Source organism: Bombus terrestris, chromosome 5 (genome assembly GCF_910591885.1).
Source record: "Bombus terrestris chromosome 5, iyBomTerr1.2, whole genome shotgun sequence".
In the NCBI taxonomy this organism is placed as follows: domain Eukaryota; kingdom Metazoa; phylum Arthropoda; class Insecta; order Hymenoptera; family Apidae; genus Bombus; species Bombus terrestris.
Window position 1 is genome coordinate 643267 of NC_063273.1, and position 14634 is coordinate 657900.

At 28.5% G+C, this 14634-nt stretch overlaps 4 protein-coding genes and 1 long non-coding RNA gene across 14 annotated transcripts; 2 read left to right on the forward strand and 3 right to left on the reverse strand.

Moving 5' to 3' along the window:
• Positions 1–248: 248 nt before the first annotated feature.
• On the reverse strand, positions 249–4793 carry LOC100650398. 3 transcript variants are annotated; one of them, XM_020863108.2, is made up of 7 exons: positions 4344–4789; positions 4069–4246; positions 3608–3816; positions 3382–3499; positions 2795–2995; positions 1270–2533; positions 249–678 (listed from the first exon to the last, which is right to left on the reverse strand). In XM_020863108.2, exons 1-6 carry the CDS (start codon positions 4572–4574, stop codon positions 1587–1589), a joined length of 1884 nt encoding a protein of 627 aa, XP_020718767.1. In that variant the 5' UTR covers positions 4575–4789; the 3' UTR covers positions 249–678; positions 1270–1586. The 3 variants fall into 3 exon arrangements, with proteins under 3 accessions (XP_020718767.1, XP_048261938.1, XP_048261939.1); XM_048405981.1 differs by having other exon boundaries at positions 3382–3816; positions 4344–4793; XM_048405982.1 differs by having other exon boundaries at positions 3382–3813; positions 4344–4788.
• On the forward strand, positions 4743–6316 carry LOC110119305. The gene is made up of 2 exons (XR_002307699.2): positions 4743–4875; positions 6199–6316. It is a non-coding gene; the product is annotated as an uncharacterized LOC110119305 (long non-coding RNA).
• On the reverse strand, positions 5360–8301 carry LOC105665781 (transmembrane ascorbate-dependent reductase CYB561). Of its 3 annotated transcripts, none has more exons than XM_012309058.3 (5): positions 8088–8301; positions 6921–7133; positions 6631–6839; positions 6386–6543; positions 5360–6317 (listed from the first exon to the last, which is right to left on the reverse strand). In XM_012309058.3, exons 2-5 carry the CDS (start codon positions 7129–7131, stop codon positions 6155–6157), a joined length of 741 nt encoding a protein of 246 aa, XP_012164448.1. In that variant the 5' UTR covers positions 7132–7133; positions 8088–8301; the 3' UTR covers positions 5360–6154. The 3 variants fall into 3 exon arrangements, with proteins under 3 accessions (XP_012164448.1, XP_012164449.1, XP_012164446.1); XM_012309059.3 differs by lacking the exon at positions 8088–8301 and adding an exon at positions 7596–8071; XM_012309056.3 differs by lacking the exon at positions 8088–8301 and adding an exon at positions 7278–7455.
• A 228-nt stretch (positions 8302–8529) lies between these two features.
• LOC100651246 (2-methoxy-6-polyprenyl-1,4-benzoquinol methylase, mitochondrial) lies at positions 8530–11809 on the forward strand. Of its 5 annotated transcripts, none has more exons than XM_020863109.2 (6): positions 8530–8548; positions 8912–9072; positions 9426–9838; positions 9959–10047; positions 10133–10256; positions 10353–10570. In XM_020863109.2, the coding sequence occupies exons 2-6, from the start codon at positions 8916–8918 to the stop codon at positions 10440–10442; spliced, it is 873 nt and encodes a 290-aa protein (XP_020718768.1). In that variant the 5' UTR covers positions 8530–8548; positions 8912–8915; the 3' UTR covers positions 10443–10570. The 5 variants fall into 5 exon arrangements, with proteins under 5 accessions (XP_020718768.1, XP_048261957.1, XP_048261956.1 ...); XM_048405999.1 differs by lacking the exon at positions 8530–8548 and adding an exon at positions 8578–8821; XM_003395273.4 differs by lacking the exon at positions 8530–8548 and adding an exon at positions 8578–8796.
• On the reverse strand, positions 10551–14625 carry LOC100650034 (recQ-mediated genome instability protein 1). 2 transcript variants are annotated; one of them, XM_003395263.4, is made up of 10 exons: positions 14400–14625; positions 13551–13784; positions 13190–13333; positions 12855–13058; positions 12516–12673; positions 11917–12349; positions 11537–11809; positions 11139–11414; positions 10955–11050; positions 10551–10835 (listed from the first exon to the last, which is right to left on the reverse strand). In XM_003395263.4, the coding sequence occupies exons 2-10, from the start codon at positions 13662–13664 to the stop codon at positions 10668–10670; spliced, it is 1866 nt and encodes a 621-aa protein (XP_003395311.1). In that variant the 5' UTR covers positions 13665–13784; positions 14400–14625; the 3' UTR covers positions 10551–10667. The 2 variants fall into 2 exon arrangements, with proteins under 2 accessions (XP_003395311.1, XP_048261940.1); XM_048405983.1 differs by lacking the exon at positions 14400–14625 and having other exon boundaries at positions 13190–13329; positions 13551–14007.
• Positions 14626–14634: the final 9 nt, after the last annotated feature.

The window sequence follows — 14634 nt, forward strand, 5'->3', positions numbered from 1 at the left end:
ATATTTTCATACCATGTAGATTTGACGCGCCTATTGGTTTGTTTGTTTTTGTTTTTTAATTCGTTAAAAAAATCGTATAGCCACCTATATGTACTATCTGTAATGTGAATGATATTGTCGAAAATATTTTATTGTAATAATACTTTTCACGATTGAAACTTTCCAATGTTATTAAATTTTCTATTGAGCAGGCAGAATTATAATAGAATTTTAGAGTTTATAAAACTTATTAAAAATGCAAAAAACACTTATATTAAATCACATTTATTAAACGTTAAATGTTTATATATAAAAATATCTTTATACATTGGTTTGAATATTTTCCTTTGAATGACTGACTGTTTTTCTTTCTGGTTTCCTTGATGCCTAAATTGTCCAACATTCTTAGTTGGACGTAATAATGAGCCTACTTACAGAAAGACATATTTCCAATACATCCAATATTTTGTCCGCTGAGAGATAAAAAATTTTTACGTTTGATATGTATTTTAAGAAACATTCGTTTACGTACTTCATTATATGATGAAAGGATGCAAATTTTCACGAATCAAACCTTTCGTTTTCATGCCAACTAACTGTGCAACTGAAGTATTATTCTTGCTATGGATCAGTGTTTCTGTGCATGATTTACCTTTCTTACGCATATATCATTTTGTAAAAGTTGTTTGCATAGATAGCCTGTAAAACATGGTATAATTAGTTAATTAATACATACATAAAACATCAAATTATGTTTCCACGACAATGAGACATAGATTTACATATTTATTTTTACACATGTCTAGATATCTGCAACATATCTCAACGTATCTCAAATACAAACATGCATTATAAGAATAATGCATATATACGGACTATGAACTTCTCACATAATATTTCTCATTATATTTTATAGGCAACCAGAGTTTCTTTTTTGTAATCAGTATTTGCAAACGTTAAATGTTAAAGATTTATCAGTCACGTTCATGTTCATAGCGGCTCTATTTATATGTGCATATTTTATTGGAAAATTGCTGATTATATATAACAAGATCTATCTATCAACAAAATATACGACAAATCATATTCACAAATAGTTGCACATTCGTGTCGTAAAGAAATGGTATTAATATGAAAGAAACATCTTTAAATTTTTTTAAAAAATTATATTTTTTCAAATCTTCACTCAGCCTATCTTGAATACATTTAATTAAAACATGAAAATCTTTCTCTCATTATCTGCGGATGAGCGAATCAGTTTTTTTTAATTCATTTATGCTACTGTTGTACCTAGTCATCCCTCTATTTGTCAAAGCACTGTCTCCGATGATATCATGTATAAAAGCTCCAATATTTTTTAACAAATATATATTGCTTTAAAAACAATTTTAGCCAAGTATTCTTCGCAAGCTGAACGTTTTAAAGCAAAACCAGCGATTGGTGGAGTATATTTATTTGTTAAGGACTGGTACTGTGACACAAGACCTTGGTTTGCCAAGTACCTGATATTTGAACTTTGGAGTGTCATCAAGTCGTCAAAGTCTGTTAAGCTTATGTAAGTCAACGTCTCTGGTTTCACAGCAATAGACTTCTTCAAATTGATCTCATCAAGGGTCGGGACACTGTGATTCTTTTAATAGTTTAACAAATTTTTCATCAAATCCACGCTTTGTACCCACTTGAGACATATAATCTCTGATGGTCCTTGCACAAGGCAATGGAATGATCTCGTTCTTCCTCAAGAATTCGTAGTAACTCTGAGATTTGATATTCATTAGCATACACATCATTATAAACTCATCCGTATAACGACGGCCTTTTGGATCCTTTGTTTTCGCAGCCGAAATTATTTCTTGGATAACTAATTTTTGATTTTTTGAAATTTTATCCAACTCACTATCTGTCATACATATCATACACGTTTTCTTCTGTTGATTTACGATCAGGTTTGTGGTACGCTTCAGCTTATCTTTCATTCGATTAACCCTAGCATCTTTATATTTGATTTTTTCTCGCATAGTCTTCAACTTCATTTCATCAAATGGGTTCAAAGAAGTTGTGACTCGTTTAATAACCGTTCTTTTTTTCATTCTTCTAATCTTTTGTGATAAGGTATTAGAATATTTTTTACATGAATTACATCTTTCACTCATGATAGATAACATAGAGCAGTCTGCGTGACGCCAATCCGTACCGATACAATTTTTTAGAGCAGTGTTTGCACGGATTGTATCTAAACCAGTGGACGTTATTCCTTTACATGTGCGTAGATCTTTAAATTTTTTCAAAATTTCTGGTAGCATAGTGATTTTAGTTAATATTCGTGGAAGTTTTGCAGCTATTACATCAACGGGTGTCATGTATATTTCGTAAGTTATCTTTCTAGAACCTGTGACTAAAACAGATTTTGCAAAAATATGCTTCTCTTTTCCGCAATCATTCACTCTTATAGCATATGTAAATAAGAGAGCTTCTTCATCGCCAACTTTAGAGTTGCCGACGATCCATGGTTTCGGTATTTTCAAAGATGCATTATTCTCAAAAGTATCGTCCTCTGTCGTAAAAAAAATTATAATTAATTTTTTATACTTAATCTAGACATTTGATAGAAAAATGTACTAACGAAATTTCTTTAAGAAAGAATAATTAACAAATACTACTCTAAGCAAAAAGAATAAAGTTTATATTTTTCTGATTTAAACTATTTTTTCCAACAAATTTTTAATAATCGTAGATATTTTAATTTTAACGATTATGAATAATTGTAAAGAGTTACCAATATCGATTATTTTCAAAACAAATTTATCATACTTACGTTGAGATTCAAAGTTGAAACCGATAGAGTCAAACATTACTGTAGTAAACGGAAGTCCAGAACTTGTAAAATGAAGCATTTTCAAGTTATCTTCTGCTTTGGTAACTGTCACAAATGATTCAGGTTGCATGGTATTGTTTATAGAACAATCAATACTTACATCCGATTTCACAGAAGATATTATACTTGAATTAATAGAATCTGTTGACATAAAATAATTCGATTATTAAAAGTGAGAAAACAGTATAAAATATAAATGGCACAAAAAGTTATGTTTCATCAAATAGATACATTTTCAAAAAGTCCAAATTTCAAATATAAATTTTTTATAAACAAGCATCAGGCGACATATAGATGTTTTTTGAACGTTTTGAAATTTATCAAGATTAAATAGATACAATCGTTATGAAAACTATAACAAAATGTTTGGAATAAATTTCTGGAATAATGTATCAATACAATAAAGGTAACAGTCATAATTATACAGGGTAACCAGATTTCAACAAATTATTATTAATATTTAACAAACTATTAACATTTCCATCAACCGTTGTATTTTATAATATTAAAAAATATTAGATACTTACAATGAGAAGGAACACCGTTATCAAAGTCCAGGGAGACAATAGCAGAACATTCATTATTTTGATATACGCATCGTTCTATGTCGTTGTTCACAAATTTATCCTGCTTTATTGACTTAAGCTGTAATATTTTCTGAACTTCATTTTGATGTTTCTCCAATACTATCGTACTTATGTTTGCTTCTTTTTCTTTAGTTACTGACTTTGAATATTTTGCTGTACTACTTACACTTATTCCTTCTTCTGTAGTTGTTGACCTTGGATACTTTATTGTACTACTTGCACTTACTTCCTCTTCTTCTTCTTCTTTAATTGTTGACTTTGAATACTTTGCTCTATTACTTGCAATCACTTCTTGTTCCATAATTGTTGACTCGGACTTTGCTGTACTACTTGCGGTTACTTCCTCTTTAGCTGTTGACTTTGAACATTTTGCTGCTTAAACATAAATTATTTATAAATGTGTGTGTGTGTGTGAGTGTAAATATATATTCTATATTTTACGTTTACTTGTAAATAAATACATCTTGGACAAAGCATGTTCCTAAATAGGTCTTACTTTTATAGAACCTTCCAATAAGATCAATTTAAATACAAATATTTTAATTAATAGTTTCTAGCATGCAAGAATCGCAGAAAAAATATATGACCAGAAATGAATGAATTACAAAATAAAATGTCAAAACCTACGTTCTTGTACTGCATATGTATGGTCTGTATAAAGTCTGGCGTATTTCCTCATTGTGTGTCTTATTACATCTTGTACGTCTTGTTGTGGGCTTCTCGATCTCGATCGAGATTGCAATGGATATCCGTCAAATATTGTTGGTACAGCTCCTGGTCGTAAACGCGTACGTTTTAATGGTACCTAACGAATATTTGAAAATAAATATCATACAATGATAAAAGATTTTGTCATTATCAGTAGCGAAAATAATTTTAATGAATAAATCAAATGATTTTACCTGAGCTATAATTTTCCCATTATTATCGTACTTGATATATTCTCTAATTATGTAACGTTCTTCAAAATGTTTTTCGCATATTCGCTGACCCGTTCGCAAACGTTCTATTCCGGGTATCAATGCTGCCCATTTTGCACCAAAATTTTCATTTTTCACTATGAAAACAGATACTTTTTCATTACGTTTATCTTTATTTGTCCTACAATTCGGCACAGCACAAGTCCATGGCATATTGAATTGATATATTTCTGTCGTCGCAGCGGCGGCGGCGGCCTTTTAATACGGCTTATGAACATATGCTAGTCTAAAATCTAAAACTTGTATTCCAATAAAAAGAAAAATGAAACCACGATCCACACATTTCAAAACGTCTTCTTTTCTTCAACAGGATCCTGTGAGGGCGAAAGGAGGGGAGCTACGATCACGGACGACCGTGATTGCGACGGTCTAATGCTTGGCGAACAAATTGAAAAATATTTGCCGCTCATTAAGCCTTGGTCCCACCACGGGAGTTACCGGACCTGTAACCTGTGTACGTATACGACAATACACACACACACACACACACACACGACAATGTTATTGTATTATGATATGCATAAATGGACGTTATGTCCATTATACTCACACGTACGAGTATGTAACCTAAAAATCACGTTATGTACGTATACGGAAGCACGAAGGACAAGGTTTTACTGTGTATGATAACTTTGTTCGAATAAACAGCAAGCAGAAGCAAACATAGGAATATTCAAAATTTTCTGTTTCCATTATTATTAATGAAATTAACTACATAATTCGATTTCTAAATTATTCCGTTAATAAGGACTGGAATTAAGTATTGATATTAAATGATTGGAATGAATAATAATATAAAAATGATAAATCTCGATATTAACATTTAAAATAATTGACATTTTCGATAAATGATAAAGGAAAAATTTAGAAATAATATTACAATTTTGTTTTGCTTTATTCGGTTATAAATATGATGACAAGTAAAGTGCAAATCATAATTATGCTTGGAAGATGTATATTCTTTTTATATATACTTTTCTGAATAAGTACATTTCTGTCAACCATCATAATGTACAATTGATTGATAGACGAATACAAGTTCAATATTCACACATATATACGTATATACATATACATACATTAAAACAATGTAATATTCACAATACTTTATATTACAACCATTTAAGGTAGTATCTTTTAATTATTAGAAAATACGTTGGATAAAATATGTTTTATCTAAAATAATTGAACATACTGATGAGATTAGAATTTTACGAGACGCAATATTGAACGAAAAATCCATCATAAAATTTCAATTTATCTAACTGCTAGCAATATCCACCATTTTTTATTCTAAATACAACTTAAATCACAGCTCTGTTGTATCAACGAAAGCACGGAGATGGAAAAATCTTCAATTTCTGAAACTATTATTACATAATATATATAAAGTTTTATTTATCTAATTGAACTAACGACCAATAAAAACTGTACAAAAGATTTAAAAATAGTATAAAATATGAAATAGTAAAATAGTTAAATATGATTTAACATGGATACTAAATGATTTTGAACTAGTTAGTCCTAACCAAGGATAAAAAAAGAGATAAACGACAGCTGACAGTTTTGTTCTTAACCGAAGATCATGAAAGCCGATCATAGAAACAAGATACACAAACGAATCGGGATATTTCGAAAACTGACATTATAATTATTATGAAAGTATAACTAAAAATTTGTTTATATGTTGGAAAGCCACGAATAAGCTTTTTTCTTTAATGTACCATAATCGTTTACTGTGCTCTGCCACCAACTAACGCTTCGTCTTCTGCTCTAGGTAAACGTTTGTAACGTTCTTGTGATACCAAATAAACTGCTAATCCACCGAAAAGGATTAACATAAGTCCGATTACATTAATTAATATTGCTTCGTCTACAAGATTTTGATAATTATTTCTGAAATTATGTATTAAAATAAATGAAAGGGTAACTCATACGTTATTGTGTCATGAGTTTATACTTACCCTAAAGCAAAAAATGCTTTTTCATTGAGGCCTAAAAGACAGGAAGCAATTACACCAACGAATCCTGCGATTCCAAAGTATACATGAATTGGCATGTAAGAAACCCGTAATGGAAGTTGTAATCCCGGATACAGGAAAGATAGAAATCCAGCAAGCCACTAAAATATTAAAATATATGTATTTCACGATTATTGGACGATTATATATGGATAAGAATAAATAAAGAGTTAATGATGAGTTTATACCTGGCAGCAAAATAAAATTACACTAGTGAGCCCAACCCAACTATGAAGACTATACATGTTTGGAATTGGTTTCGGTTGCAAGTTGTGACTGTCAAACACAGCCACGAGAGAAATTACAACTAATGCAACAATTAATATCATTATGCCTGCGTGAATTAGCTTCAATCTTCGTTTTCGAGTATTTCTTTGTGTCCTATATATTAACATACCTAACAAGATTGAAGATAATATTAAGTAAAAAAGAAATTAATTCAATGTTCTTAAAAGTTTTCTTAAATCGTTAAACATACCATTGGCATATAGAAATACGAATCCAATAACCATTAAAAGAGGATGCCAATTGAATTCTAACGTTGGATTAGAATTCCAAGCAAAACCACCTCTATAACTGCCGCACCAAACTGCAACTAGAATTATCAGTATAGCTCCAACGATTTCCATTGCAACGATGAGGGGTCTGAAACCCTCCAGATTAACACGTGGTTCTGTAATTTGCTCCATGTCTAGAAATAATTTTATAAGCGCTTCATTAAAATTTTAAACTGTCATGAACGTCTTATAAGAAATGAATTAAGTGCGATACTAGACATAAGTAATTGTAAAGTTAATAGGAAATAAAAAGCTTTTAAAATAGATAAACGACATACCTAAACATATCTGGTATACGTATGGATAATTTGTTGACATAATTTAACTAAAAAATGAATTCTCTATTTCATAAAATTTTGAATTGAATATCCTTCCTTATATGATTTTATACAATCTGTTTAAATCTTATTATTTATTTCTTTTCAACTTTTAACAACATTCTATGGTAATCTTTTATTTAATCTTTATTATTCAGATATTATTTCTATCATAAACTAAAAATCACACCATACTTCAACATATAAGAGAAACTAAATTTTAATTAGAGCTTATGAACATATGTACAACATATTATATATTCAATAAAATAAACTTACTTCTTTGACATATGGTAACAATTATTCAACTTTCTTTTTGTTTCGATGATTTAATTGTATTTGAAAATTTATATATAAACATCTACTAAGATAAATATGTTATTCTGTTACATAACGTCTATATAAATATAAACATATAAATTGATTAAAATATAATGACACTTAATATATTAATAATTTCCTTTTAAAGTAGTTGATTGTTCCCGTTGTGTTAGGCTGTAAAATTACGAAACTTATGTCCCTGTAATCATTCTGCATAATAACACTTAATGCTGTGATAATGATTAAAAATAGCATCTATAAATCAACAAGTGTTAAATTGTTGCTTCAGTATCATTAATATGATTTTATGCATCTGATTAAATAATTGTTGAAATATTAAGGTGTTCAGTCTTATTAAAATTGACGAAACGAATTACATATAAATGAAAATGGAGAGAATGGAGCACAATTTCTAATTTAATGATAACGCTATGAAATTGGCCACTTTACCTGACACTTTCCACAAAAGGTTTCAAGAAAAAAATCAACAGGTACCGCGCAGGTTCTCCAACGACGTAAAACAAACTATCGATTATATCTACGCAGTTGTGGAATGAGATATTTAAATTTATCGCACTTCTAGTCAATATAAAAACTAATTGCAGATAAATATACCGATTCAAAATATAAGATTGATCAGTTGATATATAATTGGAATTTTTAATTTTGAATACGAATTAACTTTGGCCTTAAATAGTAGTAATAAGGAAATTATTAAAAATGAAATATGTGCACGTAATTAAAATCTATTTTTGTCATAAAGAATAATGGCAATACGAGAAAAATATTTATTCTAAAAGTAAAATAACACATATCTTTTAGTCGCATACGATACCATATACACAACATGTAACATACAATTTATTTGACACGAATACATTAGAAATCACAGCTTTGGTTTCTATTATCAAGTAAAAAATATTTGAGATATATTATTTACTTCGAATCTGCGCATTGTCTGATTTCATTGTTTTCAACAAATTCTTAAAATTAAAGTGCTTTCAAAACTAATGTCTACAATTTTTCTTAGTATAGTAAACTAGATATATTGTAAATAATTATATATATATAAAATCTTATTGCCCCTCTAACGTAGAGTTATGCTATTTGATAATAATTTATTATATCGAATATAAATTTTAGCAACGTTCACACCACCGTACGTATGTAATTGAAAAATAAAGATAACCTTAAAATATTTTACCGATAAGGGAAGCAATTTATCTTTTAATATATGGATATATGTGTATGTTGTTATCGTTCAAATATTGCAGAAAGATGGAAAAACGTAGATTTCTTGTAAATCTAACAAAAGATAAAAGAATTACTCGCGTCTTTGAGAGATGTTTCTCAGATGCCACTGCAACTGATAATAATGAGAAAACAACACATTTTGGATTCAAAACTGTCAAGGAAAGTGATAAAGCGAAAGAAGGTACATTTTATAATTTATGTAGTTATCTAAACAATTTTGCCTTTCGTTCCTTTATATATTATCCCTATAAGTAACAAAACTTTTTATTCCCAAAGGAAGCATACCCTGTATTATAGAAATATTTATAATTTTGTTTACGAGAAACAACATTATATATAAATGGAAAATATACAAAGAATCAAGATACAAATTGTTCGATATAATTTGTATTTTAGGAGCTTTTAGAATAGTCAAACTAATACAATTTATATCAATTCTTAAGCATTTCGTGTAATTTGTTTTTGCATTAACCTTTAATCTTGTATATATCTGTAATGTAAGATTTATTACTGTTAATCGAACAATTTTTTTAGTATATACAGTTTTTGAGAAGGTAGCAAATTCGTACGATCAAATGAATGATGCTATGAGTTTTGGAATTCATCGCATTTGGAAAGATATATTCATTCAAAGGCTTGGACCAACTCACGGCACCAAATTGTTAGATTCGGCTGGTGGCACAGGAGATATTACATTCAGATATTTAAATTATTTAAAGAATACCCCTAATTACCAAGATGTAAAAAGTTCTGTAACAGTTTGTGATATAAATAAGAATATGTTAGACGTTGGTAAAGTAAGAGCAAAAAAATTAGGATGGACAGATCAAAATAATTTTAATATTGATTGGAAGCAATGTGATGCAGAAAAGCTTCCTTTCGAGGATGATTCGTATAATGCTTACACAATAGCCTTTGGAATAAGAAATGTAACGCATATTGGAAAGGTAAATCAATCTTATGAAATTTTTATTAAATTAACATTGAACTTTAATGATATATTTTTCTCTAAGCATAAATAGATTTTATACTAATATTTTACAAGGGAATAACGATATTTGTTGTAGGTACTTTCTGAAGCATACAGAGTACTTACTCCGGGTGGTTGTTTTATGTGTTTAGAATTCAGTCACGTAGATAATAATATCTTGAAATGGTAACTAATTCCTTTTAGGATAGAGTAACAATTATTTAAAATCTTTTACGCTGGGTGTCTATGGATGACGAAATAAAATTTTTAGGCTCTATGATCAATATTCATTTCAAATAATACCTGTGTTGGGTACACTCATAGCAGGAGAATGGCAGCCCTATCAATATCTTGTTGAGAGTATTAGAAAATTCCCGAAACAAGAAGAATTTAAAGTAAGTTGTGCGACATGGTAACATGATATTTATGTTATTTAAGTTACAAATCTATATATACATATATGTATATTTAATTTCTAATTACTATTTTAGGACATGATTGAAGTAGCAGGTTTTAGAAATGTAACGTATGAAAATTTAAGTAGCGGTATAGTAGCTATTCATTCGGGTTTTAAATTATAATGAATAGCGTTTTTCATTGATATATAATTAAATGTATTAAATAACAAACTACTTGTTACATATCTTTCATTATATCCAAAGATTTGGTGAAAATAACACTTCATTATATTGTTATATTTACTACAAAATGTTTATTTTACTTCTTTCATTTATATTTTATAAGATTTTATTTTATTAGACCCAATGATTTATTGAATTATTCTTCCACTGAAAATAAGCTACGATCTAAATGTTGTTTTCAAGTAGAAAAGCTCTTACTTTCCTGTCTATTATTTCTTTCTGTTCCTGAGTTAAATCGGTAATTTCGATTACTGTTGGTCTTTCATCTCTATTTAACTCTAATTTTAAGAGTGCATCCAGAGCTTTCATCTCTTTTTCTGCATTACGAAAACTCTGAAATGTTCATATATAATTTATGAAGCATAAAAAGTTCAAATAACGAAAATAATAAATATGTTTAAAAATTATTATGATATTATAAAGCTTTTTATAAAAATACGAGGGCAAAATACCATCCTAAGTTCATGCTCAATTTCTGGATTCTTTTTCCTCAATTTCTTTTTCAATGAAAACTCTTGGACACTGAAACCTAGTAAATTTTCTAGAATCTAAAATCATAAAATGTGTAGTTATTTAAAACGCACTGGATTTTCTAATAAATTCCCATTTTCACTTAAATAAGTTAGAGTTCAGCACCTTATTTGAGAAAGAAACTTCTATTGTTCCGGTACCATCTGCTATTGTAGCTTGCAAAATCCAAGATGAATCTTGTTTTGTTAGTTTTCCGAGGACTTTGACGTGACCTCGAATAGTTTTAAAAGTTGTGGTTGTTATTATTTCATTATTAATATCGTAAATAAATTCGCAAATTTTCGGCTCTTCTGGAGCATTTACACCTCTTATAAATTCCGTAATCTGCTTATCCATTCTACCCTTTTTCGAAGCTATTGTTGTACGAGGTGAAGTTGAAACCTGAGATATTGTACAACTGAACATGTTTTAAAGATAATAATTTTCAAAATAGAAAGCAGTAGTTTGTACTTTTTAACAAAGTACATAAATTAATATCGAGTGGAACGAGTCCAACGACTTACTCTTTTTTTTCCGTTAGTTAACGAAGATTTTTGTTTTTTCCCTATCTTTGAATGGGAAATCGATGAATCTGTCTTGGCAATACACGACTTTAAATTTAAATGTGACGAACCTTTCTCTCTGGTTTCTCTAAATGCGTCATATTTTACATCTGTTACAGCTTTCTCATCGGTTATTACAATAATGTCATCGCTTCCCTCTTTTGGCAAAGTCCTAAATGGCAACGCAATATTTTTTTGTTCTATTGACGCTTCTGTAAATTGTTCTTCGTCAACCTGTAATAAAATATCTTCATTCAAAGGTTGATTAAATTTAAAACTACTGCTTTATACCGACTAATTTTACAATTTTATCTCTTAATAAAATAAAATATTAAAATAACCATCTCTAAAAAACAATCGTCGTCATCCAGGATTTTTTCGTTTCCACAACTTTGATCCGTTTTAACTTTATCGTTGGTAAATTCAGTTTCTGTTTGAAAACAATCATCATCAATTAACGTTTCTTCATTTTCATGACTTAAAATTCTCTTAATCTCAGCGTTAGCTTTATTAATTCCTTTTTGAAAATGAACATTATCATTCAGAATTCTTTCATTTTCATAACTTTGAACTCTTTTAACTTCTGCGTTAGTATTCTTAATTTTCGATTTTTTACGATCTTCGTTATGGGAATCTTCAGTCTTAGAAACATCTTCAGGATTTACTTCGAAGTCTTCTTCAAAAAGGACTTTGTCTATTTGTGATACTTGTGGTTCGATATTATTTGATTTAGTCTCATTATCACTATAGGGATCAGGATTTTCTGAAAGATTCCTGTAAATGATAAATACACGTCATACATAATATTAAAGTTATTATTAAGACTTTCCAAAATATAACTTAATGTTTAATTTAGCTTCAATTGACTTGATTTATAGTTTACTCCTATTTTGATTTCCTTATTATCCCTGCAAAATTTTTAATATTAATTTAAACTCACAGAGCTCTAGCTAAAACATTTTCCATTGCATTAGGTATTAATAAGCTATCCACTTCGCCACCAATTCCTTTCAACTTTCCTTCTTCTAATAACAAAACACCTTTACGACATTTCAATGGGCCCATTATCATAACTTTATATCCCGGTAATAGTATATCCTTGAAAAGAATATAACAGTATTTTACTTTTGTATTGTACCTTTAGAACATTCTTAAACATATGTCTTTAATAGAGAAGGAAAAATAGAATAATAATAATAATAATAATGTTTTAGCTTAACCAGACCTTTACATCAATTTAAATATGTTATTGAAAAATATATAGTAAATGTTAACATACATTCAGTCGAGATATATAATTATATTCAATTCCAATTAAGTCTTGCAATCCATCTGTTAGTCGTAATTGTATCATTCTTTTCTTCGGAGGTTGCCATTTTTCCATTTTTTCTTCTTCAGATAAATTTATTTTTGAGATATGAGTGTTTCTAATATGCTCTAATTGTTTATATTTCGATGTTGCAATATCATACATTTGTTCTACCTAGATTATTACAATTTTAATTAATTTATTATCTGCGCAAATATATATATATATATATATATATATATATATATATATATATATATATATATATATATATATGTAGGTGTTTTATTTACTTATATATGTACCTGAAGAATATAGTTTCCAGATAAAATAATAAATTTTTGATCCGACAGATTGCAAGGTAAACATCCATTTTCATTATTAATTTTACGTAAATCACTAAGTTGCCATTGTTCTTTTACAAATTGTAAAATTTTTTCTGGACCTGGCTGAAAATGAGATTAATTATAACAAAGTATACAAATTTGTAACAATAATAGGAGTATTTTACATTTACGACGTTTTACAGAAACAAATGTAATATGTATGTAGCCAAACTTAAAATGTGACGTTGATAATTGTACTTCAAACTCTAGGGCATGCTTCGCGCTTATTATAGAATTGTACGAATATTTTCATTTAGATATACATAAAATTAATACTTACATTTTCATGTTGATTTATGTAAAACTCTATACAATCTCTCAACCATTCATTATTCATCGAATAATATTCTGATTTTAATCTACCTTTTATTCGTCTGAATACGTCTTCATTCATTTAGGCTACTTTGTGTTTATGTAAATTTATAATATAGTATAGTCTAGGTATGTGCACTCTTTGTTTCAACTTTTTCGAACGACCGATAAAATACTGTTTCTGCTTTCTCTGTTCTACCTGCTGTCGCGAGTTAATTCCAGATTTATTTGAATAGAAACTTGTATCATTACGAATGAAAGGTTATGGTCTTGAGTGACAGCTAGTCGCTGTCAAGGTATTTTAATATACGAAACCGATATAATAGTATACAATATTTTATTTATTAATATATTCGTGTGTGTGGGTGCGTATCAAATGACGTCATATCAGTGAAAGAATACTATTTAATAAAATTGTTTTCTATCTAATAAATAAGATATGTACTAATAATTTGATTATTAGTTTGATTTATATATATATATATATATATATGCATTTTGATACAAACCGTCAAAATTATTATGAAAAACTTTTCAGTTGGTAAAATTCTGACAGTGATTAACTGTTTTGGGATTATTCATAGAAAACGTAAAAGAATATTTACTATATTTATAGAAAAAAAAAAAAAAAAAAATTAACTTATTCGATACAAATAATAAGTTATTTAATTTGAAAGATATTTATTTATTATTTGACACAAATGTGAAGCAAGTAACGATTTGTATTACACAAAGTATTACTTTTATCTTCAACCAGTTTATACTTGTACAAACAGATAATGGAGAACACGAAGCTATTCAGTGCAAATATTTTTACCATTGACACAACAACTTGTAACAATGATTCCAACGAATAAACTATATAACATTGATTACTTTTAGAGTACACAGACGAATTACTTTTAGTTACGTTCAGTCATTGAATAATACATGTGTACATATAGACGATGGACTATTTCAATTATTTTATCATATAAATAATATTGCGAAGATCAGTATCCTTATCGTCACAATTTTATTATTTCACAATGATTTCCATCCCTAGAAAATCA

Excerpts from the sequence above, each read along its gene's own strand:
- LOC100650034 (XM_003395263.4), bottom strand. The coding sequence starts at position 13,664 with ATGAATGAAGACGTATTCAGACGAATAAAAGGTAGATTAAAATCAGAA. Across the intron at positions 12,674-12,854 it reads ATTATATATCTCGACTGAAT|GATATACTATTACCGGGATA; the intron begins GTATGTTAACAT and ends ATTCTTTTCAAG. Across the intron at positions 11,810-11,916 it reads ACGATTGTTTTTTAGAGATG|GTTGACGAAGAACAATTTAC; the intron begins GTTATTTTAATA and ends ATTTTATTACAG.
- LOC100651246 (XM_012309049.3), top strand. The coding sequence starts at position 8,880 with ATGTGTATGTTGTTATCGTTCAAATATTGCAGAAAGATGGAAAAACGT. Across the intron at positions 9,839-9,958 it reads ATGTAACGCATATTGGAAAG|GTACTTTCTGAAGCATACAG; the intron begins GTAAATCAATCT and ends TATTTGTTGTAG. Across the intron at positions 10,048-10,132 it reads GATAATAATATCTTGAAATG|GCTCTATGATCAATATTCAT; the intron begins GTAACTAATTCC and ends TAAAATTTTTAG.
- LOC100650398 (XM_048405981.1), bottom strand. The coding sequence starts at position 4,574 with ATGCCATGGACTTGTGCTGTGCCGAATTGTAGGACAAATAAAGATAAA. Across the intron at positions 2,996-3,381 it reads TAACGGTGTTCCTTCTCATT|ATTCTATTAATTCAAGTATA; the intron begins GTAAGTATCTAA and ends TTATGTCAACAG. Across the intron at positions 2,534-2,794 it reads TTTCAACTTTGAATCTCAAC|AGGACGATACTTTTGAGAAT; the intron begins GTAAGTATGATA and ends TTTTTACGACAG.
- LOC105665781 (XM_012309056.3), bottom strand. The coding sequence starts at position 7,317 with ATGTCAACAAATTATCCATACGTATACCAGATATGTTTAG. Across the intron at positions 6,840-6,920 it reads CGTATTTCTATATGCCAATG|GTATGTTAATATATAGGACA; the intron begins GTATGTTTAACG and ends CAATCTTGTTAG. Across the intron at positions 6,318-6,385 it reads AAAGCATTTTTTGCTTTAGG|AAATAATTATCAAAATCTTG; the intron begins GTAAGTATAAAC and ends ACATAATTTCAG.